This window comes from Sus scrofa, chromosome 6 (assembly GCF_054392235.1).
Source record: "Sus scrofa isolate SSC_HxYL_T2T_F1_AM1 chromosome 6, Sscrofa_HxYL_maternal_Yorkshire_Landrace_v2.0, whole genome shotgun sequence".
Classification (NCBI taxonomy): Eukaryota; Metazoa; Chordata; class Mammalia; order Artiodactyla; family Suidae; genus Sus; species Sus scrofa.
This window is the reverse complement of record NC_139388.1, coordinates 161,988,771-162,014,043: the sequence shown is the minus strand read 5'-3', so window position 1 is coordinate 162,014,043 and position 25,273 is coordinate 161,988,771. Positions and strand designations below refer to the sequence as shown.

Here is a 25,273-nt window from a genome sequence, read left to right as displayed (position 1 = left end):
ATGGTTCCTAGTCAGATTCGTCGTTAACCATTGAGCCACGACGGGAACTCCTATGACTATGATTCTAAAAATATAAAATTCCAAGATTTTCTTCAATCTCTTCTCGAATGTTCGAGATTGGGTGCAGGTGGCACTGCCTGATGGGTGGGGCCCCTAAGTGCCCCCAAGAACAGGGAGGTCAGGCAAAATTTCTACGGATGGGCTTTATTTCAGGGAGTTTGGAGGCCTTTCAGCCCAAGTTGACCAAGGATGAGGCCTGCTGGAAGACTGCTAGAGAGGCAGGAAAGAGACCTAGCAGCCAGGCGTAGACCACCGCCCTGCCTTTACCGGCTTCTGGGGGTGCCCTCTGCCCTAGCCAGAGCTGCTCTGCTGTGAGACCTGAAATTTACTCCAGTGAGTAAAAGGGGCCTTATGGCAGGGCGAGAGACTCCAAAGACAGGCACTCAGGCCTCAGAGATTTCCCATGGGGACTAGAAAGCCACCAAAATGAAGGCAATTATCTTCCGCATCTCCTAGGAGCCTCGCATCCATCTTATTTCCGCATCCATCTTATTTGAACAATTTGGTCCTTCCATTGTCAGTTTCCCAGTGGCCCCTCACGTCTGCCGTCCCCTCCCCCCCCGCCCCCGCCTCCCTTGCTCCTCTGCCTCCGTGGGCATGTCCAACTGCCCTAGTGTCTCAACGACCCCGTTGCAGTTCCCGAAAGAGAATCTGATAGGCTCTGCTTCCTTGCCAGCCTGTGGCAGGGCGATCCCATGTCAAGCGCGGGACCAGGTCCCAGCATTTGCGGGCGTGGCCTCGACGAACAGGGCTCGGACCGGACCTCTCACAAGGAGAACGCACGGCGGCCCCTCCGTGCACCCGCGCCCGCGTCCTGGCGCTCCATGGTCTCAAAGAGCAGCCGCACCAGCGCCGGCCGTCCCTGGGCCACCAAGGCTCGGGCCAGCCCCAGCACCTCGCTAGTGTGGCCGCGCCACACGCGCTGCAGCTCCTGGCGCAAGCGCGCTGCCGGGTACTTGTCCTGGGCGCGGCGCAGCCACGCGTCCACCTCGCGGCCCAGCTCGCCGTCGCTGAGCTGTGCCTGGCTCCACTGCGCCAGCAGCGCCTCGAGCAGGCAGCCGAAGCCCTCGGTGTGGCTGGAGCCCGCGTCGTCCAGCTCCACCGCGCGCTTGAAGCAGGCCGCCGCGTTGGCCTCCTCGCCCTTGATGCGCAGGCACTTGCCCCGCAGCAGCTGCAGCTCGGGCAGCGTGGCACCCAGCTCTAACTCGGCAGCCTTGGCCAGGAAAACCAGCGCCTGGTTCAACGCCGCCTCGTCCACCGCCAGCAACTCCTGCACGGCGTCCACGCCCATGTAGTAGTAGACCTGGGGTAGGAGCGGCGGCGGCAGCGTGAGCCTTTCTCTTCGGCCGTCGCTGCCCGCACCCCACCTTCCCCCCTTGGCAAATTTTGGTCCCCCACCTCCGGAAAAGGAGACGGTACTCCGATTCCAGTTCCAGCCCCGTGGCGCTTGGCCCTATAACCTTGAGCGGGATCATCTCTGGGCCTCAGTTTTCTCATATGCAATGTCTTGTACTGGCTACGGAAAAATGGTCCACACTTTCCGAGCGGCTGGAAGAACTGGGCCCTGTTCTGAACGCTGTAGGTGCTTCACCTCCTCTAAGCCTCACCATGCCTGTAGGAGGCAGGCAGTGTCATCAAGCACAGGCGGGATGCCCTGCGTTTCTCCTTGGGTCTTGATGTCCCCGCCTGGCCTGGCAGAGAGTGAATAGGTTTTTTATAAGCCACTGGATACCCAAGCCAAGAGGCTGCCTTACCTGGCCGATGTCGAGGTAGGTCTTGAGGCCTGGGCACACCTTGACCACTTCTTCGAGGTCGGCCTTGGCACAGGCCAGGAGATTCCTGTCAGGCAAGCCCCCGAGCCCCATCTTGCCTCGCTCCAGGTCGTGCAGGTAGGCTCTGATGTGGATCTGCCCACAGAGAGTTAAGTTCAGGGAAGATGCACCGAGCAAGGGTCCCCACCCTCCTTTCTCTCCCAAATAAAGCTTGTATGTTCCTCCACAGCAGCTCAGGGGGTTCCGCGGCGCCGTGGAAAGCCCCTGAGCCTGGGACTTGGGAATCTTGGGTCCTAGTTCTGTGCCAACATGGCCAGTCACACCCCTGTCTGGGCCTTCATTCCCCTTTCTGTGCAATGAGGAGTTGGATGAAGTAAGAGCCATTCATTCATTCACTCATTCATTTAGCGAATACGTGTTGAGTGCCCACCATATGCCAGGCTGTATGCTAGACACCGTTGTGCAGTGGTGACAAGACAGATAAGGTCCTTGCCCTGGAAGAACTTAACATTCTAGTAGGGAAGAGGACCACAACTAACCAGCAAACAGGAGCATTTCGAGAGGTGACAAATGCTATGAAAAAATAAACAGGGTGATGGCATAGAGATGGCTGGGGGAGGGGGTCATTTGAGATAGGACAACAGCACTGATTTTGTGGGAGTCTGCATAAGCAGGCAGTGTGGGAAGAACAGCAGGTGGCTCCAGCTTACAAGCATCGAATTACAAATGATTCCAGACCCTCGATTTCCTCACCCCTTCCTCCCTTTTCCCCACATGTCTTTGGAGCATTTAGAAAATCTAGGGGTTCAGGAGGGAGGGAAAGCAGTGGAGAAGGAGGAAGTAAGAAAAAAAGGGGTCCCTGTGCTTCGAAGTATTATTACTATTTTTTTTTTAGGGCCGCACCCACAGCATATGGAAGTTCCCAGGCTAGGGGTTGAATCGGAGCTGCAGCTGCCAGCCTACACCATAGCCACAGCAACGCCAGATCCGAGCCACGTCTGTGACCTACACCGTAGCTCACAGCAATGCTGGATTCTTAACCCACTGAGCAAGGCCATGGATCGAACCCGCATCCTCATGGATACGAGTCAGGTTGGTTACTGCTGAGCCACAGCGGGAACTCCTGAAAGGATTAATTCTTTATAGTCATTGGTGGACTCTTGCCCTAAGATGCTTCATGGGTGGCGAGAGTGGGAGTGGGACGCTCTGGTTTGGGAGCCAGTTGAGTTTGGCTGCATTCCAGCCCTTCCCCCCTTTTATTAGCCTGACTTCTGTGAGCCTCAACTTCCCCATTTGAAAGCTCAGTACACGAAGATCTTCTTGCTTGGAGGGTTTCCAGGACGATGGAGTGAACACGTTCTAGCCAGGACTTGGCACATGAGAGGTGCTCAGTTCATTCATTCACAAATAGTCATCAGGAGCCTGCTGTGTGCCAGGTACTGTTCCAGGCACTAAGGATATATAGCGGAGAGCAAAAGAGCAAAATTCCCTGCCTTCATGGAGCATGCGTTTTAGCTGGGGTGGTAGAAGGAGAGACAACAAACGTGATAAATCAGCAAATACTATGTTAGGGAGTGATATGTGCTAAAAAGAAAAATTAACTGAAACAGGAGGACAGAAAGTGTTGGCAAGGGAGGTCCCATTGTGGCTCAGCAGGTTACAAACCTGACTAGGATCCATGAGGATGACGGTTCAATCCCTGGCCTCCCTCAGTGGGTTAGGGATTTAGCGTTGCTGTGAGCTGTGGTGTAGCTTGAAGCTGAGGCTTGGATCCGGTGTTGCTGTGGCTGTGGTGTAGGCCGGCAGCTGCAGCTCCAATTCCACCTCTAGCCTGGGAACTTCCATATGCCATGGATGTGGCCTCTAAAAAGCCAATAAATAACTAAATAAATAAAAGTTCAGGAAGATGTCTGCTAGCAGCTGCCTTTTCTTCAAGCCCTCTTGGAAGTGAGAGAGAAAGCCAGCTGGCTATTTGGGAGAAGGGCATTCTAGGCAGAGGCCCTGAGGCCAAACTGTGCCTCAGGAACAGCAAGGACCCCAGAGTGGCTGGAAGGGAGGGAGCTGAATGGGGGTGGGGGGCAGTGTCAAGGTCATGAGCCTGGTAGGGCCAAGGCTGTAGAGTCACAGCAGGGATTGCAGCTTTTACACAGATGAGTTCCCTGTCTTCTGCTCCTTTCTCACTATTCCCTGTCCCCATCCTGGTGCTAGTCCCCATCCTGGTGCTAGTCTGGTCATCTGATTAGTGTGACCTTTAGAGCTGCAGAGAGACAGCAAGGGTAAGGCACAGACCCATCTATGAGTGAGGAGAGTGAGCTCTGAGCTCCCACTAACTGAATGCAGGACCCGGGCAAGTTCATGGGCTCTCCGAGCTTACGTTGCCTCATCAATGGATTGACACGTGTGGCCTCTCACAGGCTCTTGTGAGAATTAAATCAGAGCACAAAGGTGAAAGTGCTGGGTGAAGTGCAGTGTTCTACAAAGGTGTTATTATTTACTATTATAAGTAATAGTATTACTATCAATAATGACCACATCGGGAGTTCCCATCGTGGCACAGCAGAAATGAATCCAACTAGGAACCATGAGGTTGCGGATTCAATCCCTGGCCTCGCTCAATGGGTTAAGGATCCGGCATTGCCATGAGCTACGGTGTAGGTCGCAGATGCAGCTCGGATCTGGTGTTGCTGTGGCTGTGGTGTAGGCCAGCAACTGTAGCTCTGATTTGACTCCTAGCCTGGGAACCTCCATATACCGCGAGTATGGCCCTCGAAAGACAAAAGACAAAAATAATAATGATAATAATAATAATGACCACTTCAACTGTAATGAAGGAACTGACTGCCGAGTACCTGCTGGGAAAATGATTGCATCATATAGACCAAGACCAAGGGAGCACATTCGCCATCATGCTGGTGAGAGGCGGTGGAGAAGGGTGTTTGGCCTGAAGCCAAGTCAGCTCAGAGCTCTGGGTCTCTGCCCCCAAGCAGACAGGTTCTATGGGGGCTCCAGAGGGCAGATCTGGACCAGTGGGGGGTCAGTCAGAGGCAGGCAGCTCCCAGTTAAATGAGTCCTCTGCAGAGCTGAATGGCCACAGTGGGCTGCCTCAAGGGACAGTGAGCCCGTTTAAAATGTGCCTAATAATAGTCACCAACTGCTAATGAGCTCTTACTGTGTGCTCAGTACTGAGGTTGACACGCAGAGTCGAAGTTAATTCTCATGACGACACGGGGGCAGGTGCACTCACCTCCACTCCATAGATGAAGAAATGGAGACCTGGAGTTGGGGCAAGAGGGTTTTGCCTACAGTGCCGTAGCAGGTGAAGTGCCAGTGTGGGATGTGAAGCAAGGCCAGCAGTGCTGAGAGCCAGAGCTCTGTCCTACACGGACCAGCTCTCATACACCCTCTTCTCTTCACAAGCACCTCCCATGCTGCCTTTATTTATTTTGCTTTGTTTGCTTTATTTTGTTTTGCTTTATTTTATTTTATTTTATTTTATTTTATTTTATTTTATTTTATTTTATTTTATTTTATTTTGTCTTTTTGCCTTTTCTAGGGCCGCTCCCATGGCACATGGAGGTTCCCAGGCTAGGGATCTAATCAGAGCTGTAGCCACTAGCCTATGCCAGAGCCACAGCAACGCAAGATCCAAGCCACATCTGCAATCTACACCACAGCTCACAGCGACACCGGATCCTTAACCCACTGAGAAAGGCCAGGGATCGAACCTGCAACCTTAAGGTTCCTAGTCGGATTCGTTAACCACTGTGCCATGACAGGAATTCCTATTTATTTATTTATTTATTTATTTATTTGTTGTTGTTGTTGTTGTTGTTGCTATTTCTTGGGCCGCTCCCGAGGCATATGGAGGTTCCCAGGCTAGGGGTTGAATCGGAGCTGTAGCCACCGGCCTACGCCAGAGCCACAGCAACGCGGGATCCGAGCCGCGTCTGCAACCTACACCACAGCTCACGGCAACGCCGGATCGTTAACCCACTGAGCAAGGGCAGGGACCGAACCTGCAACCTCATGGTTCCTAGTCGGATTCGTTAACCACTGTGCCACGACGGGAACTCCCCCTATTTATTTTATTTTTATTTTTATTTTTACTTTTGTTTTTTAGGGCCGTACCTGTGGCATATGGAGGTTCCCAGGCTAGGGGTCGAATTGGAGCTGCAGCTGCCAGCCTACACCAGAGCCACAGCAATGCCAGATCCAAGCCACGTCTGTCTGTGACCTACACCACAGCTCATAGCAATGCCAGATCCTTAATCCACTAAATGAGGCCAGGGATTGAACCCACATCCTCATGGTTACTAGTCAGGTTCATTACCACTAAGCCACAATGGGAACTCCTATTTTTTATTTTATTTTTTTAAGTTTTGGCTGCACCTGCAGCATGCAGAAATTCCCAGGCCAGGGATTGAACCCATGCTACAGCAGCAACTTGAGCCACTGTAGTGATAACTCCAGGTACTTGCCCCGACATTACTTCACTTAGTCTTCTGACAACCTTTTAAGATAGGTATTACTGGAGTTCCCGTGTAGCACAGTAGGTAAAGGATCCAGCATTTTCTCTGCTGTGGTTCGGGTTCAATCCCTGGCTTGGGAACTTGTACAAACCATGGGTACAGCCCCCCCAAAATAAGATAGGTGTTATTAACTGTATCTTATTGATTTGGGAATGGAGCTTTGGAGGGTAAGCGGCTTGCCTCAAATCCCACAGTGATAAGTGGAGAGGCCAGAATTCCACCAGGTCAGCCTGATGCTCGCTGCCCCAGGCACTGATCACAGAAGCAGCTAGTGGGTCGCTGGCTGGATCAGTGCAGAAGGGAGGCTCCTTCATTCTCTCACTCGGCAATCTTGGAGAACACACGCTGAGGCTTGATGACAGCTAAGCTGCCTTCTGCCAGGAAGGCTCTGTGACCTCTGGCCTCTGGCCCTTGTTATCAGATTTTTTTTTTTTTTCCTTTTCTCTCTCTTTCTCTCTTTCCTTTTTAGGGCCACACCCACGGCACATGGAAGTTCCCAGGCTAAGGGTCCAATCAGAGCTACAGATGCCAGCCTACACCACAGTCACAGCCATGCGGGATTTGAGCTGCATCTGTGATCTACACCGCAGCTTGTGGCAATGCCGAATCCTTAACCTACTGAGCGAAGCCAGGGATTGAGCCTGAATTCTCACGGATACTAGGTTGGGTTCTTAACCCTCCAAGCCACAATGGGAACTCTTGTTCTCTGATTCTCGATGGCAGGATGAGGTGGAGCCGCAGGTTGACTCACCTTGGCCCTTGTGCAGTACGCCTGCCAGTTGAGCTCCGGATCCCGCAGGACATCCAGGGCCATGTTGCAGGTGCCAATGGCCATGTCCTGCTTTCCGAGGAAGTGGAAGATTTTGGCCAGGCGATTCAGGATGGGGGGTTTGTCCTTGGCGATCTCAATGGCCTGGGTAAGGGAGGAGGGTAAGAGAAAACCATTTGTCAGGTTTGGGCCAGAATTGGAACCCCGTCTCTGGGTAGAGCCACACCACCCTGTATCCCCCCACCAGTAAGCTCAATCGTACTCTGGGGTACAGCCATTGGCACTCAACTCCGGAGAGCCTGCCTCATTGCCATGCTCGCTGCCATGTTCACAGAACATGTCCAGTGAATCCCTCCAGACCCCAGGAAAACCCCTCTTCCTCAGACACACTGGTGTGTGCTCCCCCACGTTCCCAGGACAGGTCGGGGAGGGGCCAGAATCAGCCTCTACCTCCCCCATACTCACACAGTGTTTCTAGCTGAGCCACAGCACTCTCCCCCCCGCCACATTGTTCCTGGCAGCTGCCTGCCTTTGTGTTTGTTGCTGCCCCTGAGATGCTGAACTCCTGCAGTGCAGGGGCCCCATCTGTCCACCTCTGAGCCCAGCACAGAGTAGGTCCCCAAGGAGGGGCCAGGGCAGCGTGTTAAGGTGGACCCAACTCTCAGAACACTCATGAACCAGCACTGATGCTCGCTCTGTTCGAATATCTCTTCTCAAGAAATTTGCCCTGGAGTTCCCGTCATGGCTCAGTGGTTAACGAACCCAACTAGGAACCATGAGGTTGTGGGTTCGATCCCTGGCCTTGCTCAGTGGGTTAGGGATCCGGCGTTGCCATGAGCTGTGGTGTAGGTTGCAGACGTGGCTTGGATCCCTGCGTTGCTATGGCTGTGGTGTAGGCTGGCAGCTGTAGCTCTGATTGGACCCCTGGCCTGGGAACCTCCATATGCCGCGGGAGCGGCCCAAGAAATGGCAAAAAAAAAAAAAAAAAAGAAGAAATTGTGCTCATTTTCCACCAGCTGTCACTAGGCACATGCCCCATGCAGGGTGTCATGCTGACTGCACAGGGGAGTGAAAATCATAAGGTCCCCGGCCTCCAAGGAAAGTCTTCGAAACGGAGCTAAGTGTGGAAACTGCCCCATAAGCGAGGTGCCAAGAATAAGGCTTGAAGAGCACTTTACAGTTGGTAGTGGGCAGTCTCATCCATTCCTTCCTGTGAGTCTCTTAATGTCCTAGAAGGTGGACAGGTCACCTAATTAACAGATAAGGAGGTTCAGAGATGGAAGTGACTGTTCTTAGGGTCACACGGGCTGTGGGAAGAGCTGGCATCCAGACCCCAGCTGAACTGCTTCCTTCTGCTGTGCCCCTGGCAGCGGAGTGGGGGGGTGACCAAAGGCCTGCAGGGGAAAAGCTTGCCAATATAGCTGGGAATGTGTGGATAGCTTAGAAGACAAGCCAGGGCCAGAGGGGGCATGGGGACGGTCTGATTCCCAGGCCCAGGGGACAAAGGAGCACGCTGGTTTTGTTTGGGAGGGAGAGACCGATCTGGAGAAAGAGCACTTCCTGAGTGGGGGGGGTGACACCCAGAGAAGCAGCGGGTTTCAGGAGAGGAGGACAGGCTGTCGGGCTCCATCCTGGTTTGGAGAATGGGGGGTCACTGGGGCACATACCTTGCCAAAGCAGTCCAGGGGGTCAGTCCCTGAGTACCCACAGTCGTGGATGCCCATGGGGGTGGTGGAGAAGGTGTCTTTTCTCTCCAGCAGCATCCCAAGGTAGCACCAGGCCAGAGCTGGTGGGAGGGCGGGAGAGAGGGGTCTCAGGAAGCATCGGGGTGGGGAAGGGGAGGGGCCAGCTCCAATCCAGGCACCAGCCTTCCTCCGACCCACCCCAGCCCCAGGAAGACAAAGGGAGGGTCCGAAGCGTGAAATCACTGCAGGCCACCCAGGGACCAAGAGAAAGCGAAAGGAGAGGGGTTGTGCGCGGGAACGGTGGACAGGTTATCTTGTGTTTGCCGTGTCACTCATTGGAGGTGCCCTCCTCTCTCTGACTCAAAGTCTCCCCCAGCTCTGGTCCCTGTGAAAAAATGACTCCTCTCCAAACAAGCCTTTGCTCCCCCAACCACAAAATGAGGATGAGAGGCTGACATGGGGGCAGTGCTCTCTCTTGTGCTCTGGGCCTCAGACAGTGACCTGCCGTCGGCACGTTCGCCTCTGTGAGGGCTGGGAGCTCCTCGAGGTGAACGAGGGAGTGTTCGAGACAGATGAGGAGAGAGGGATACGAAGAAAGGCAGGCAGTACCAGAGGCGGGGACAGTGACAAGACGGGCAGGACTCGTGACAGGTGCAGGGAGATCCAGGGAGAGGCTGCTCCCCCGCCACCCACCTCCAGCCCCACCCCACCCCACCCCACCCCACCCCACCCCTGTCTCCACCAGCCCTACCTTGGTGGTAGGGGTCTGAGGACTTGAGGACTTGCCGGAGCAGGGCCAGCGTGCGGTTGAAGGCTGGGAGCCTCTTCTGCTCCTTGCTGCCCAGCTCCAGGAAGATGCCATCTAACCTGGGGTGGAGGAAGGGGTGTGGCTGGTCAGCACCTTCCCCGCAGTCCCCAGCATGCCTTCCCAGGGAGCCCCTGCCGTGGAGATGGGCTCAGCCATTTCCCCACCGGGGTTCAGACCCCACCTCTCCCCCCACCCTCCCCACCATCCCATCCCCAAGCCCAGCCTGACCTGATGAAGAGCGTTGCCATGGTGAAGTACCAGCCCCGTTTCTCCTCCATCGGGATCTAGGGAAGCAGAGAATGGCTCTAGCTGCTGTTTGGGACCGCGTTCACAGATTCCCACGCTTTCTCTGAACCCTAAGACAGCAGCAAGGACACCTTTGATCATAGTCCTGGCTCTGCCGCTGGCTGACTGGGTGACTTTGGGCAAGTCGTTTCACTTGTCTGACCACAGAGGATTTGACAAGATGACCCGTGTGAATGCCCGGCGCAAGGTACCCACCACAGAGCCAGTGTGGGGTCATTTCCTCCCTTCCCGTCTTGCTTTCCGGGCTCAGATCCCACCCCCCTTGGTTCCCCCACCTGTGCTCTGGGTCCCCCCTCACTCCACAGGTCACCTTGTCTCTTCCCCCTGCCATCTACCCACTTCCCCCTTTGGCGCCGTCCCCCAGCTTCCCTCATCCCGAGAAAGCCCCTTTGGGCCTGTAAGTGAGTTCAGCTGAAGCCCAGGACCCCCTTGAACTGTTTTCCCATTGTTATTCTTGCCAACTTTGCTGTGCATTTAGACTGACTTGGGCACCAGATAAAATATTTATGCCGTTATTTATGGGAGTAGCTGCTCCTGCCTCAGGAAGGAATTTTAATGAAAACCAATAAAACCCCCAGTGCATATCAGCATCTCTGCCTCAGGCTCCAGCCCCTCCCTCCGCATTCATCTCCCACGGTTGATCTCTAGGCTCAATTCTGCACTTACCACTCCGCATCCAGAGCGGCCTTCTCAGCTCAGGGATCCCATTCTCCCTCCACCCCCACCCTCAGCAGCTAGGATGAAGCGCTCAGTCCAGCCAGCATTTCTGGGCATCTGTGGTATGAGGCCCCGTATCGAGGGCTCTGGGGCTGTCGCACTGAATGGGAACCGCACCCTGGTTCAGATGGGCTCACAGCCTGGCTGGGGAGACACACCAGGCTTCAATAACAGGGGTGGATGGAGCACCTGTCATGTGCCAGGATCTTGACACCCATCACCCAACCTCAAACAACCTCAAACATAGGTGGCATTCTCATTTTACAGGGGTACATATTGAGGCTCAGAGAGGTAAAAGGACTTACCTGAGGTCACCCAGCATGCAAGTGTCAGAGCTGAGATTCGAACCCCATTTGTTAGTCTCCAAAGCCCATGCTCCCCTCATCACACTGGCTTAGCAATAACCATAACAGGAAGCAAAGTCTGATCAAGGCCACGAGGGGAATGCAGACAGAGGCAGCAGGACAGAGGCCACTTCCAGCCGGAGGACTCTGAGAAGGTCTCTCAGAAGCTGTAAGGTGGGCCTTGAATAGCAGTGGTATTTCAGAGGGTGGGGTGGGGACAGGGCATTCCAGATGGAGGGCTCAGCTTGGGGACATGGGTGCAGCTGGAGAGCACGGAGCAGGGTGAGTATGAACAGGGTGTAGGGGGCGCTAATGCTAGCAAGTTGGGCTGTGGCTGCTCTGGGGTGGCCTTGGATGGTCCAGAGGAAGAGAGGAAGGGGGACGGACCTGTGAGTAGATCCCAAGAGCGGCGTGACTGCCTGCAGGTGCAGGGTCTTGAACCCAGGCCCAAGCCAGGTCAGGTGGGAAAGCCAGACCAGAGACACAATTAGAGCAGAAGGAACTATGACAAGAGGTTTCCCACATGATCCAGGAGGACCCCTGATGCTTTCAGAGGAGGACGTGCTGGAGCAGGGTTCTCAAGACAAGTAGGACCCACCTGGGTGGATACAGTGAGAGAAGCCATCGGTGGGGGCACATCATGTGCAACAGCTCAGAGATGAGTGAACAAGTGTATGCAGCCCAGAGTGGCTGGAATCCCAGTTGTAAGGGGTGGTGGGTTGGGGGATGGTACGAGCCAGCAGGGACACTTCGGGAGGGGCCCGTGAGTGTCAGGTTCAGGACCTGGAAGTTACCTGCAAGGCACTGGGGAGCACAGAGGGCTTAGAGCTGAAGACTGCCAGCATCCAGGGTACTTTCGCATCCACGTCACCTTATCCTGCTACTTCAGTGGGAATATGCGTGGGGACTCTGGCTGGGAACGGGGCTGTCTGACGGGGAGAGCAGCAGGTCCCGAGGATTAAAGGGCATCCTTGAGAGCTCAGTGGGGAACGCTGGCCAAAGCAAAAGGCTGGGATTGGCTGCTGGATAACCTTAGCTGCTGCACCTTCACAGGACCTGGGACATGGGAAGGGACTTGGACTCTTGGGGCACCCAAGCTGGTCAAAGACCTTGACATATGTCAGCGCCTGACCCTGTGAGGAACAGAAGGCATGTGTGCCTCGGGCTCCCTGGCTGCCTGTGGGCATGATCCCATGAGCTCTGTTCCCAAGCCTGCTTTGAGGTTGGCCAGACTGAATCGTGGTGGGGAGACACACAACCTGCTCCCCCACTTCAGGTTCCTGACAAGGAGGTGTGACCACAAATGACAGCAGAGGTACAGGACTTGGGGTGGGGGATCTGCAATGCACAGAGCAGAGCCTCAGGGGCTGACTGGCCTGGACAAAGGAGCAGGCGGCCCTGAATGGATGGGTTACCCTTAGAGGCTGTGTCCTTATCTGCAAAGGGGCATTGTGAGGCAGTGCCTGGCCTGGAATACGTGCTCCAGAAATCTCCATAAATGTTTTCCCCCTTTTTTTTTTCTGGTTTGAGCTAGAGATGAGCAGGGTTGGGATGTGTAGAAGGCTGCTTTGCCCTATTTCAGTTCTAGGGGGGCTATGGAGGTCTCAGACCCTGGAATCCAGAACCACTCTGCCCTACCTGTTCTCCTGCTCTGCTCCTAGGCCCTCAGATTCCCCTTGGGGTCCACAGTGTTGGAGAGCAAAGGGGTGTCCTTGGGACTCTCCTGCTTCTCCCTGGTTCATAGCTACTCTTTTTTGGTATTCAAGATGCAAGAATTTACATGTCCAAACCATACAGTACACAACAGAGCTGGGATATAAACTCATACCTTCACAGTCCTAAGCCCCAAGCCTTGTCCCCACGACTCAGTTATTTTGAGCAATCCCCTTGTTATATCTCTGAGAACACTGAGACCACAGAGGAGAAGCAGCTTGCTCAGGGTCACACACTAGTTAGTATCAGGACCTAAAACCCAGTGGCTTCACCACCGTTAGGATAGTCAGTAAGCCGAGCCTGGTTATAATTTGCACTAAGCAGGCAATACTACCACCTGGTGGTAAAGTGTCTAAATTGCAGGGGCAACTCCTAAAGGTGAACTTTCCTTCTACTTGAAGACAAAACTGATTTTCAGAGAAGCAGCTGGCTGAGTAACATCGCTATGACAGAGTCCAAATGTAGCCCCTCCTCAGATCCCGCATAAGAGTAACATTTGCAGGAGGGTTTATGGGGCCGGAGGGGGGGCGGGGTGACACATCAGGCGTGGAGTTAATGGTATGAACAGACCTGGTTTGAGGCCTCGCTCTGCTTGCATTCCAGTCCTCTCTATCCCTGGGATGCTGCTGGTGGAGACCATTCACTCTGCTCTTGCACTTCTGGTCCTAAAACGGGCTGCGTCTTTAAAAATCCTTCTGGTTGTAAGTGAAGCGGCAGCTGAAGCTGTTGCCAGGGGCAACCTGGCAAGCCACAGTGCGTTAAATTAAATTAAACAGGCCTCTGACGGCCCCCTCCCCTCCTGGAGAAGGGAGGGGCTGTTCCTCTTCTCCCCTGGAGAATGAAGTTGCTTTGAAACCCCTTAGGGCTGCAAGGAATTCACTTCCAGAGCTGATGGCTCCCAGAGGAAATACGTTTGGAGGCAGCCTGGGAGGGGCTGACAGGACCTCTGGCGGGAGAGGAATGACTGAGCGCTGCCTCACGTGGGCTTGCACCTCCCCTTTCTCTGGTTCATCCTCATCAGGATCCCATGAGCTGGGGGTTCCAGGATCTAAGAAGGTGCCGGCCAGCATGTGAGTCAGCCCAGGCTCCAAGCTGGAGGGGCTTCAATTAGGCTGCTGCTCTGTGGCACATCCGTGGGTGGGGATGGGCAATGCCCAGGTACCAGTGCTGACCTTAAGTAGCTGGTTAGGTCTTACTAGCTGAGGGTGAGAGTGAGGCACGGACCTCAGGTGAAGGTTCTCAGGACATTTCTCTGCTCCTCTTGAAGCCCTATTTCTTTCATTTTCCTTCCTTTCCCCCCTTTTTTCTTTTTTTGCTGTGCCTGACATGCAGAAGTTCCCCAGGCCCCAGATGAACCCACGCCACAGCAGTAACCAGAGCCACAGCAGGGACCATCCCAGATCCTTACCTGCGGAGCCACCAGGGAACTCCAGTATTTCTCTCATTTTAGAGATGGGGAAGCCAAGGCTCAAAGGGGCAGAGACCTGCCTACTTCAGCTGATATTTCAGGCCAGGTCTCTCTGCCTTCAAGTTTATGTTATCTTGCAACACCTTCGTGCAGGGAGTACTTACCACTTACATATGCATGCACGCAGAAGCTGCGTGATCTTCAGAAAGCCCTGCGTGGAATGTAAAGTGGGTTATCCTCACCCTCTTGGTACAGATGGGAACACTGAGGTGAGATGACATCCTCAAAGTCACACAGCCAGTGGGAAAACCTGGAAATGCTTTTTTTTTTTTTGCTAGGTTAATAATAGCCCATTTTGTTGAGCACTTACTATGTACCAGGCACATAATTTACATGTGTTAACTCCAGGGTTACCTATGAGGTAGGGACTATAATTACCCCAATTGTACAGAAGAGACACCTGAGCTCAGAGCAGCACAGCCAGAAAGTAGCAGAGCTGGGAATCCAGCAGCTTAGCCCCAGAACCTCTGCACCTAAAGACCCTAGATGAGGGGTTCTTGAAGTAGGGTTCCCCCCACCACCAGCAGCAGCATCACCTGGGAATTTGATAGAGTCACTGTACTAGACTCTTGCACCATGGAGAGCAGCGTTAAAATGGCAGGCCAGTGTAGCTCCCTCTTTCTTTTTTTTTTTGCTGTGCCTGCGGCACGTGTGGAATTTCCTGGGCCAGGGGTGAAAACTGTGCCATTGCAGCAACCCAAGCTGCTGCAGTGACAAGGCCGGATCCCTAACCTGCTATAGCACAGGAGAACTCCAGTGCATCTCTTTTTAAATGAGCAAAAGTATCAGTCGTTGTGATCCTCGGGGAAGCCTGAAGATCCAGGCTGCTCCATCTGGATGGGTAATGGACAAAGGTGGGTGATCTGGCAGAACCTGCAGAGACTATGAGGATTGGGATTAGCTGTTTCAGAGCAGGTCTGTGTTAACTCAGCAGGTAGAAGGATGGGTCTCCGCTGGCTACTCCATTTACTTCAAAAGGTGGCCCTCAAAGAAGGAACTGTTGGGGGACGTGGCTATTTTAGAGGATTTCAAGAGATGATCTCTTAATCTCCTAATGGCTTGTGAATCTATATGTGTCTGCCTAGGCTGTACAGAGACCTTATTGGTTCTTAAGGAAAATATTTGCCTTGCGGTTCGAACTTTGCCCCTGAGGATGCTGTACTGTTGCAGTCAGATCCTGAGAGCTGACTAATTCTCTTTCAGGGGAGAGAGGATGAGAAGCAGGAAAGAGAATGAACATTTCTCGAGCCTGGACTGTCCACCGGGCATATTTGTGCATCACGGCACTGAATCCACAGAGCAGCCTGAGAAGGTGAAATATACCTCCTCCTCCTGCTTTTACAGGTGAAGAAAGAGAGGCAAAGAAAAAAGCCACCGGGTCAGCCCCACAGCCCAGGGGGGAGTGCCAGGATTCAAGTTCAGATTTGCCTCCCTCCAATGCCCCCGTCCTTTCCACCTCATCACACCCGACCCTGCGAAGGCTGATGCTGCAGAAATAAAAGTCACCACGTGGGCAGCCTGCACAACTGGAACGTCCCCTGTGATGACACAGGGCCGCCTCTGGGCTCTGCACACGGAGCCCCACCCCACCTGGCCTGCCCTTCACCTGTGGGGGCTGCACCAGAAAGTCTGGGCAAGGGGTTCTCCTCCCCTACCCAGCTCCTGCCTCAGTCAGGGCGAGGGGTAAACAGAGGCGGGGGATCGGCGTCCCACCCCTGCCTCCACCTCCCCCAGGGATCCTGGAAAGGCTGCTGGCCCAGCCTGGGCCTCAGCTTCTGCATCTACAATCAGGGATAATGCCTTTTGTCAGCCTGTGTCATGTGCGTGGGGTGGGGGCGGGGGAGCAGTCAGCCAGACTGGGCGGAGGGGCGTGGATGCCGTGTCATGGAGGTGAGTCACCCCTTCAGCCCTGACTGCATCCCCTGGACGGTCTTTGTGGATTTTAAGATTGGAGTGGATTGACTGCAGCTCCTCATTGCTTTCTGGTCCTAGGTCTGTCACAAAGACGCAGCTCTATGGGTCAGCTTTGCTTGGCACTGGTTCCACAGACTTGCAGGACTACATACAGCCACTTCTCTATTCCATTATTCCTAGAGAAAAGGGACACTTTCTAATCCTCGCTCCAAATCTAACCCTGGCTCCGATCGAGGCTGAGTGGGTCTGAAGAAGTTTCCTAGCCTCTGAAGTAACAACAGCGACACCAGCATTATCTCAGCCCCTTGCGTGCGTCCGTGTGGCAGGTGGCTCCAATGCACTGTCTTTTCTCCTGTAAAGGAGGCAACTGGGTTAGAAGATGCTAAAGGGAGCTTTGGCTCTGGGGTCCTATATCAGGGAGGAGGGGAGAGTTAGTTCCCAGACATGCCAGGCATGGAGGGAAAAAAGCCAGCCGCAAACTCTGAAGGGGCTATTATGCAAAGATCAGCAGCACCAAGGCTGGAGCCAGGAAAACTATTGCTTAGCCTGGGCTTTATATGGGAGAGACCTGAATTCAGTTCCAACCAGCCACTCACGGCGGTGTGCCCTTGAGCAAGTCGCTACACTGCTCTGAACCTCAGTTTGCTGATCTGTAAATGGGGTTAATAACAGTTCGGATGCCCCATCGTTCCCACGAGGACCAAGTGCAATAATCTATGAAAAGCACAGGAGCGCAGAATCCCTAGCTCATTACCCAGTGTCATCCATTTGCTTTTCTAGCTGAGCCAAGTCAAACCACTCAGATTTGTGAAGTCGTGTGTGTGTGTGTGTGTGTGTGTGTGTGTGTGTGTGTGAGTGTGTTTGCAAGCGCCATGGGAGGAGAAGCCCTGCCCCTGATCTCAAATGTTGGAGATCAATTCTAAGTCCTCAAAACCTCGTCCCCGACATTCCCCAAGCTGTGATTTCCCCGCTCCCTGTGCGTGTTTATGTTTTCTGCTGCCAATAACGTCATTTCTTCCTCCACTTCTCTGCTCTCAAAGTCCTTCCTGTCCCTGAAATCACCCCAGCCACCACCTCAGTCCAATGACACAGGAGGAAACGGAGACCCAGGTAGAGGGGCGGGGACTTGCCCGCTGTCCCACGCCAGTCGGGGCAGGGCTGAGGCGGGACCTCAAATCCTGACCCCTGGCTCCGAGGAGGGTCTTCCCCAGTGTCCTCATTTTATTCCCAAAGCTGGGCTGGGGTGAGGAAGAGCTTAGGAAGGGCAGGAGGAGGCAGGGCGGAGGGTGGGCAGGGACTCACGCAGACAGACCTGGCAGCTGCGTCAGAGGATGAGGACGAGAAGGCCACGCCCATCCAAGTGAAGGCCACGCCCTCCAAGTGAAGGCCACGCCCATCCAGGCCCGCTGAGGCTGAGCCCCGTAGTTCCTCCCCCCTCCCCCCCGCCCCCGGTCAGCCTGGTACCACCGCCCCCATTTCACAGAGGCCACACGGAGACTCAGAGGTTACACTGCCCGCCCAGGCCACCCCAGGGCGTCCTTGCAGCCTGCAGACCCCCCACACCAACGCTCTGAACGCGGGCCCAGCAATGCATCTGCCTACACAGTGCGCCCAGGGGTGGCCAATGCTGTCCCGGGCCACTCTGATGCTGGGAGACAAAGGGAAGAGCGAGAAATGGGGGCTGGGGGAGAGGGAGGGGACACGTGGGAGGCGGAAAGCTGCTGGGAAGGCAGCTCCTTGAGAAGGCAAGTCCTAGAGCTGGCCTTCCCCTGGGTGACAGAGCTGTGTGTGTGTGTGTGTGTGTGTGTGTGTGTGTGTGTGAGCATGCCAGGGACCCCGGGGGGTGCTGACCAGCAGTGACTTCCCAGCCCTTCCTGCCAGGTCTCCACCCACTGGGTGCGGCGACTGCCCAGAATGCCACACCTTTGTTTGTGAGCCTGTCTGCCCGGCCTCCCAGCACTGCCTTGGTGCCAGCTGGCTGGGTGAGGTCTGGGTGGCCTGTGTGCACTGGGTCACCTTGGGCAAGTCACTTCTCCTCCCTGAGACTGTTCTGTTCTCTGTGCGACAGGGAATCACACTACTCAATGGCAGCGAGTCTGTGAGGTTTGAATAAAGATCAAACATGCTAATGACCTTGGAATGAGCTCAATGCCTGGCGCTCAAGCTGGATCCATGGCACTGGCTGAGCTGGTGGTTCCCGTTACCATCCAGGGCCTGCCCTGGGCCAGGAGCAGGGGTGAAGGATCTGTGTGTGCATGTATGTGTATCTGTGTAACTGTGCATGTGTGTGCAGGTGCATGCATGTGTGTGTGAAGCCACTAATCTTCCAGGAAAAGAATAACTGAGTTACCTTAGGACAGAGGGAGTACTTTTTTAGAGAAATATGTTTGTTACCTCATTGAGAAAAAAATAGGGATTTTAAGACTAAAAAAAAAAAAAAAAAACAAATTAGGAGATCTCATCATAGCACAGTGGAAATGAATCCAACTAAGAACCATGAGGTTGCAGGTTCGATCCCTAGCCTCGCTTAGTGGGTTAAGGATCTGGCGTTGCTGTGGCTGTGGTATAGGCCAGCAGAGGTGGCTTCGATTAGACCCCTAGCCTGGGAACCTCCATAGGCCGAGGTTTCGGCCCTAAAAAAAGAAAAAAAATTTTAATTATATTAGCAACAGTCACAGGATCCTCTGACTTTGCCACAGGCCTGACTCTGACTTCATCTCTGCCCTCATCCCTCCCAATGCCCCCCGGTCCATGCATGGCAACCCTCTCTCCACTTCTCCACGTCCCCACCCTAGATTTCCAAGAGGCAGCCCAGAAAGGACTCCCCTCCTCACCCACCAGCACTATCCTTTTAACACCCCGCCTCGCCACAAAGAGCAAAGGCTTTGGAGTCAGAGTGGCGCGGACTCAACGGCAACATGTGCTCTTCCCCATGAAGCTTCGGGTCACCCTCTTCCAGGCCCATTCCCTGCTCCAGCTCAGCTGTCACTGAAACCCTCAGGCTCCACAGGCCTCCACCGCAGGACCTTTGCACCCACCACGCCCTGCCGGACCGCCCTCGCCTCATTCCTGCCAGTACACGCCTGCCTCTTCCAGATGCCACCCTCAGCCACTTGTGCTGAAAGGAAGTGTTCCCTCTTTGAAGCTCAGTTATTGTCACTCTACCCCTAGGGTCCAGACGTGGCAGGTCCCCACTGACTCCAACACTGGTCCTGATGTCGCTAAAATGCACTTCCTTTGTCAGCCTCTGGGGGTCCTGTTTTTGGTTCAGAAACCATGGTCTCTGGAGTACAGCACTCCGTGATGACTGTCACCTGGCATGAGCCATGTAACGAACACCTATGACTTTAGCCAGTCAGAGGCACACCACTCCCAGAGAGGGGGGGCTTCAGGAAAGGCTAGGTTTTTTTTTGTTTGTTTTTTGTTTTGTCTTTTTAGGGCCACACCTGCAGGATACCGAGGTTCCCAGGCTAGGGGTTGAATCGGAGCTACAGCGGCCGGCCTACACCACAGCCACAGCAACGCAGGATCCGAGCTGTATCTGTGACCTACACCACAGCTCACGGCAACACCAGATCCTTAACCCACTGAGTGAGGCCAGGGATCAGGGATCCTGGTTGGGTTTGTTACTGTTGAGCCATGAAGGGAACTCCAGGGAAGCCTAGTTAATGAACAAACAAAAGTCTGCTCTTCCTTTTGTTTGTTTTCCGGGGGGCTGGGCCCAAAGTATGTGAAAATTCCTGGGCCAGAAATCGAACCCATGCCGCAGCAGCGTCCTGATCCACAAAGGTGATTACATTAGATCCTTAACCCTCGGAGCCACAAGGGAAATCCATAAAAGCCCAGAGTTCTTCGAGATAGGGCCTGGCACACAGTAGGTGCTTAATAAATGTTAAGATGCTGAGCATGTGCCTCTTGAACCTGCCCAGAATTTACTAGTTTATGGGCACTTTTATCCCATGATTTGACTGGGTAATCATATTAAACTGAGGCAGAGATCACTAGTTAATGTTGAGAAAACAGACACTGAGGCCAGAGACAAAAAGCATCCTGTCCGAAGCCACACAGCAAAATAATGAGAGCTGGGCGCCAGAACCCAAGCCCCCTGCTCTATACTCAATCATCATTGTCACCTTGAGTGTGACTATTTCATGAGCATTTCCTCTGTGCCAGGCACTTTATAAGCATCATCTCTCCCAATCCTCAGATGATGAAAGGGAGGCTCCAAATCCCCAACTTTTTCCTGCGACTTGGGGGGTGCTGACAACAGCCACGCTGCGCAGACCCGGGGAGCAGCTGCTGGGCCAGGCCCAAGGACCCAGCACAGGGTCTGGCAGCCACCTCCCCCCTAAGACAATCAGCTCCCTCCCTGGAGCACAGGGCAGGACCCTGCCTGACAGCCACTCCTCTGGGTGTCACTAAAGGGAAGGGTGCGGCCCCCACCGGGGTTGGGCAGACAAGCGGCAGAAAAGGAAAAGCCGGCTTCCATCCGTTCCTACGCCCAAACCTCTGCCTCCCAGCTCACCTCCTCCAGGAAGCCTTCCCCCAGGTAGCCCCCTCCCGAGAGCAGGAAGGGACCTTGGAGACAGTCCAGCCCCCCCTCCCCAACCCTCTGAAACAGACGGGGAAACCGCAACCCAGACAAAGACGGCTCCAGGGATGGGTGGCTGCAGTTGAGATGAGAACCCAGGCCTGCTGGCTCCTGGTCCAGGGCGCTTCGGACCCTGCTCTGAGACAACGACCACACTCAACACACACCAAGCCGACCATGCCTTCCACGGAGGGCAGCTGGCATTCAGGGTCTTGGGCTCAGGTGTTAAAACAGGAGACCTGGGTCCCCATTGGCCCCATGGGATGGCACAGCTACACCTAGCCTGGGGCGGAGGTGGCTCTCCCAGGCTGGGAGAGGCGGGGGTCGTCTGTGACCCTGCCATCTCTGTGCAGGCTCTGTTCCAGGTGCTTTCCAAATATCGGCCCTTCGTTATGACAGCCACCAAATGACGGTGTTCCCATTGTAGGCATGAGGAATCCTGGGATACAGTTCCATGTTTATCCTCCTTTTATAGAAAGGGAAGGTCAGCCATGCTGAGGACCAAGAGAAGGTGAGACCATGGGACAGGGATTAGGGCCTGGACTCTCTGGCCCAGAGTCTACTGTCTTAATCTCCTCGCTGCACTGCTCCCCTTAAGTCAAGTCCATGCCCCCCACCCCAGCACTCCCTGAGGTCTTGAAGACACACCTCCTCCTACAAGGGAGCTGTAAGCTTTGGTGGAAAAGGCTCCAAGGGGGTGTGTAGAGGCGTTGTGCCTGGAGCCATCCTACGCAAGTGACCCACACCAGATGTGTCATTTCATGATCACAAATCTAACCCAGGATAACACATCACTGTTTTCAGCTCAGCCCTGCCTGGGCTGTGCCTTTAAGGAAAAGTGATGCTACCACCGCGAAGGGGGGTTTCCTCCTCTGTTATAGGGGGGTAGTACTCTCTACATCATCTGCCTGTCACCCGGTGCAAGCAGCCCTTGGGACGGACCCCGGGGATCCCATCACCTGGTATTCACGCCCTTGTGTAACCCCCTCCCTCTGCACGTGCGCTAGACCTAGTGACTTGCTTCTCATGAAGAGAATGTAGCAGGAGTGATGAGATGTCTACCTGCTGAGGGCCTGAGGGAGGCCTCTGCCCAAGAGCCAGTGAGCCACTGAATCCTGCCAGTGCCAAGTGTGTGATCTTGGCAGCAGATTCCCCCTCAGCTAACAAGCCTTCAGATGAGACCACAGCCCAGAGGCACCCCGCTAAACCATACCTAGATTCTTGAGTATGCAAACTCCGAGATAATCAGTGCTTACTGTGTCAAGCTAAGTTTCCAAGGGTATTTGTAATACAACAATAGGTAAGTAATATACCTAACACATGTCTGTTTAGTGCCAGGCCCTAAGATACACATACATTCATTCCGGATGCATTCATCGAGTGCAACGGTGTCCAGGCACCGTGCCAGGTGTTGGGTTTGCAGTGGTAAACCAGACAGAGGTTGTCCCCACTCTCAAAGACCTCGCAGTTGAGTTGGGGAGATGGGCTTGTAATTGGACAGCGTGAGCAGTGCCTTGGGAGCCTGAGGGTGGCGCCCGATCCCGCCTGGAGAAGTCAGCAGAGGGCATGACCGAGAGTGAGGAGAACCTTCCAGGCAAGGGTGGAGCAAAGAGCACCCCGGAAAGAGGCCAGGAGGGGGTCCCGCTGTGGCACAGTAGGTTACGAATCCGACTGCAGGGGCTCTGGTTACTGCAGAGGCACAGGTGTGATCCCTGGCCTGGTGCGGTGGGTTAAGGAGCCGGCGTTGCCACAGGTGTGGTTGGGATTCAGTTCTGGGTCCAGGAACGTCTATATGCCACAGATGCAGCCAAAAAAAAAAAAAAAAAAAAAAAAAAAAAAAAAAAAAGGCAAAGAGAGTGGCAAGGTGGGCTGTAAAGAGACCTGGCCCACAGGGGAACGACAGGAAATAAGTTATAACAAACACCTGGCTGGTAAGCAGCTGAAGGGCACGGCCAGCAAGGCTGAGCAACATGATACTGGCAGCAGGGTGGAGGAGGCAGAAGGGTCAGGCCAGAGGACAGGAACCCAGGCAGGATGCAGGTGACCACACTGGAACAGGCAGGGAATGATGGAGGCTGGGCCGGAGGGGGAGGCTGGAGAGGAGTGGATTCGAGATAGGGATCTGGGGTCTGCAGTGTATGGGGATGGTGGGTGAGGAGGGGAAAGGCGCTAAGAACGCTGCCTGCTTCTCTTGGGAAGGGGCTGTGCCTTTTACGTAGTGGGTGTGCACCGGTGTAGAGACAGGTACTTGCTGGGAGGAGCAAGATGAGAGGGATGGATTGGCGTGTTGAGTTTGTGGTGTTGCCAGAAAAGAAACCCAGGCAAGCTAACCGGCTAGGAAGGGGGTCCACGCCCTAGCCCTGCAGAGAAAAGCCATAAACCAGGTCTGGGTCCCAAGGGGGAAGAGGCGCCCTGCAAGGTATTCCGGAAGCCAGAGGGCCAGGGTGTGAGGAGAATCCAGGGGCCGGGGGCAACCCTGACGACTTCAGGAGCCCTCTTGGCCTGGGAAGGGGTCACCCACCTGCTGTGCGTAGCCCAGCGCCTTGTCGTACAGTGCGATGCCGGCCTCCAGCACCCGCGCGCGCTCTTCCGGACCAGCGCAGCCCACGTCGAAGCCGTGGGCGTAGCCCTGCTCCGCGAGGCAACGCGCGGCGCGGAGCTGGGGGTCTCCGGCGGCCCCGCGGTCCCCCTCCAGGCCCATGAGGTCTGCCAGCCGCCCGGCGCACGCCTCCTCCTCTTCCTCCTGCCCCAGGCGCCCGTACACGTGTGCCAGATTGGCCCAGGCGTTGAGGTTGCCCGGGTCCTCGCGGGCAGCCTCGAGGAAGCGCTCGCGGGCCTCGTCCAGCTCCTCCAGGTAGAAGGCGAAGGCGCCCAGGAGGTGGCGCACGGCGGGGCGCTGCGGGGCGGCCGCCAGCTCCAGCTCCTGCCGCAGGCCGTCCCGCTGCAGCTTCAGGTCCCGGGCGCGGAGCGAGGCCGGCGAGCGCGGCTCGAAGTTCAGCTGCATCTCCAGGTGGAAGTGGCCCGGGAGGTAGTCGAGGTCGTCGATGAGGGCGTCCAGGTCCTCGGCCGCGGGCTCTGCCATGGCTGTCTCGGGGCTCCCAGGCCTCGCCCTGGCCCCGGAGGCTGCAGTGGATGCGGGCGCCCCCCAGTCGAGCCTGGCGCGGGAGGCGAGGGTCAACACGCAGAGGGCCCGGGCGCAGCCACCTCGCTCCCGTCCTGGGGCGCCGCCCCGCCAGTGGGTGGGTCCGAGCGTTGGCTCCGGAGCGCCCTGTAGGTGTTTTCGCTTTCGCTGCTCAGCGGCTTTTTGACGCCTGTATTGCACAAGCAGGTGCGCTTGAAAAAACAGCTGTCATGCCAAATGCAGGGCGCAGAAGCCCAGGTATACAGCAAAGGGCGTGCTTTTACTCTCTCTGCTCAGCAAACCAGGAAACTGAAGCTCAGAGGAGAAAAAGGATTTGCTTAGGTCACAGAACTGGGTGTGCCCAAGTAGGCCTGGAACCCAGTTTGCTGAGCCCCAAGCCAGGCCCTTCTTTCCTGGCACACAGCTCCACCCTGTGTGAGCTTGCCGACTGGGAGAGTCAGGACTGGCCCTCCCAGCCACCCAAAGCCACCCTCCCTTCTGCTGCTGTCCCATCCTCCCCACAGTTCCTGAATGTTCTCCTTCCTCTGAATGGAGGCTTCCTTTGGCCGTTATTTATCAGGCATCCCCCCTTGGGGTTTCTCTGCCTTCTTTCTGCCCTGCAGTGGGCCCCCGCGGAAAGGTGGCGGAGCTCCATGTGCTGGTTCCAATTTCTCATAATGTGTGACCTTGACTGAGTGGCTGCATTACTTCACACTTCATTCTTTCTTCATCTATGACATGAGGGTGATATGCCCTCCCCCAAGGCCAGGGTAGATGGCGTGGGTAAACCTGGCAAGTGTCACTCTGGATAACTCTCAGCTCTCACTCACCCTGTACCCCACTAGTGGCCCAGTTTTCCTGCTCTTGCCAGTCTTCCCCCAGGATTGGCATCAGCCCCCCACCCTCTGGAAGACTGGGTAGTGCTCCCTGCCACAGGCTGCTAGTCCTCCAGGACTTGGATTTTGTAGCAGGTCTGAATCTGAGGCCCTCCCACTCCTCATTCCATCTGGGGCTGGGCTCTGGAGAGCCTGTTGCTTTAGCTTCTTGAAAAACAGAGTTGAATCTTCAGAAGAGGAAAGACAGCCCAATATGTAAACTTGGGGAAAAAATGTTTGACTTGAGCAATAAAAAAATAAAGTAGAACACCGAGTTCTCATCGTGGCGCAGTGGTTACTGAATCTGACTAGGAACCATGAGGTTGAGGGTTCGATCCCTGGCCTCGCTCAGCAGGTTAGGGATCCGGCGTTGCCATGAGCTGTGGTGTAGGTCACAGATGCGGCTCGGATCTCGCATTGCTATGGCTGTGGTGTAGGCTGGCGGCTACAGCTCCGATTGGACCCCTAGCCTGGGAACCTCCATATGCCACGGGAGCAGCCCTAGAAAAGGCAAAAAGACAAAATAAATAAATTAGAACAACATCCTGGAGCTATTTTTCACCTGTGCTTTTAAATGTAAATTTTGATAACTTAATAAAAA

General features: G+C 54.9%; 1 protein-coding gene across 1 annotated transcript; it reads right to left on the bottom strand.

Annotated features, from left to right (window-relative positions):
* Positions 1-188: 188 nt before the first annotated feature.
* TTC22 (tetratricopeptide repeat domain 22) lies at positions 189-24,234 on the bottom strand. The gene is made up of 7 exons (XM_003356455.5): positions 23,198-24,234; positions 9,852-9,907; positions 9,567-9,682; positions 8,798-8,916; positions 7,113-7,274; positions 1,815-1,967; positions 189-1,363 (listed from the first exon to the last, which is right to left on the bottom strand). Exons 1-7 carry the CDS (start codon positions 23,756-23,758, stop codon positions 827-829), a joined length of 1,704 nt encoding a protein of 567 aa, XP_003356503.3. The 5' UTR covers positions 23,759-24,234; the 3' UTR covers positions 189-826.
* Positions 24,235-25,273: the final 1,039 nt, after the last annotated feature.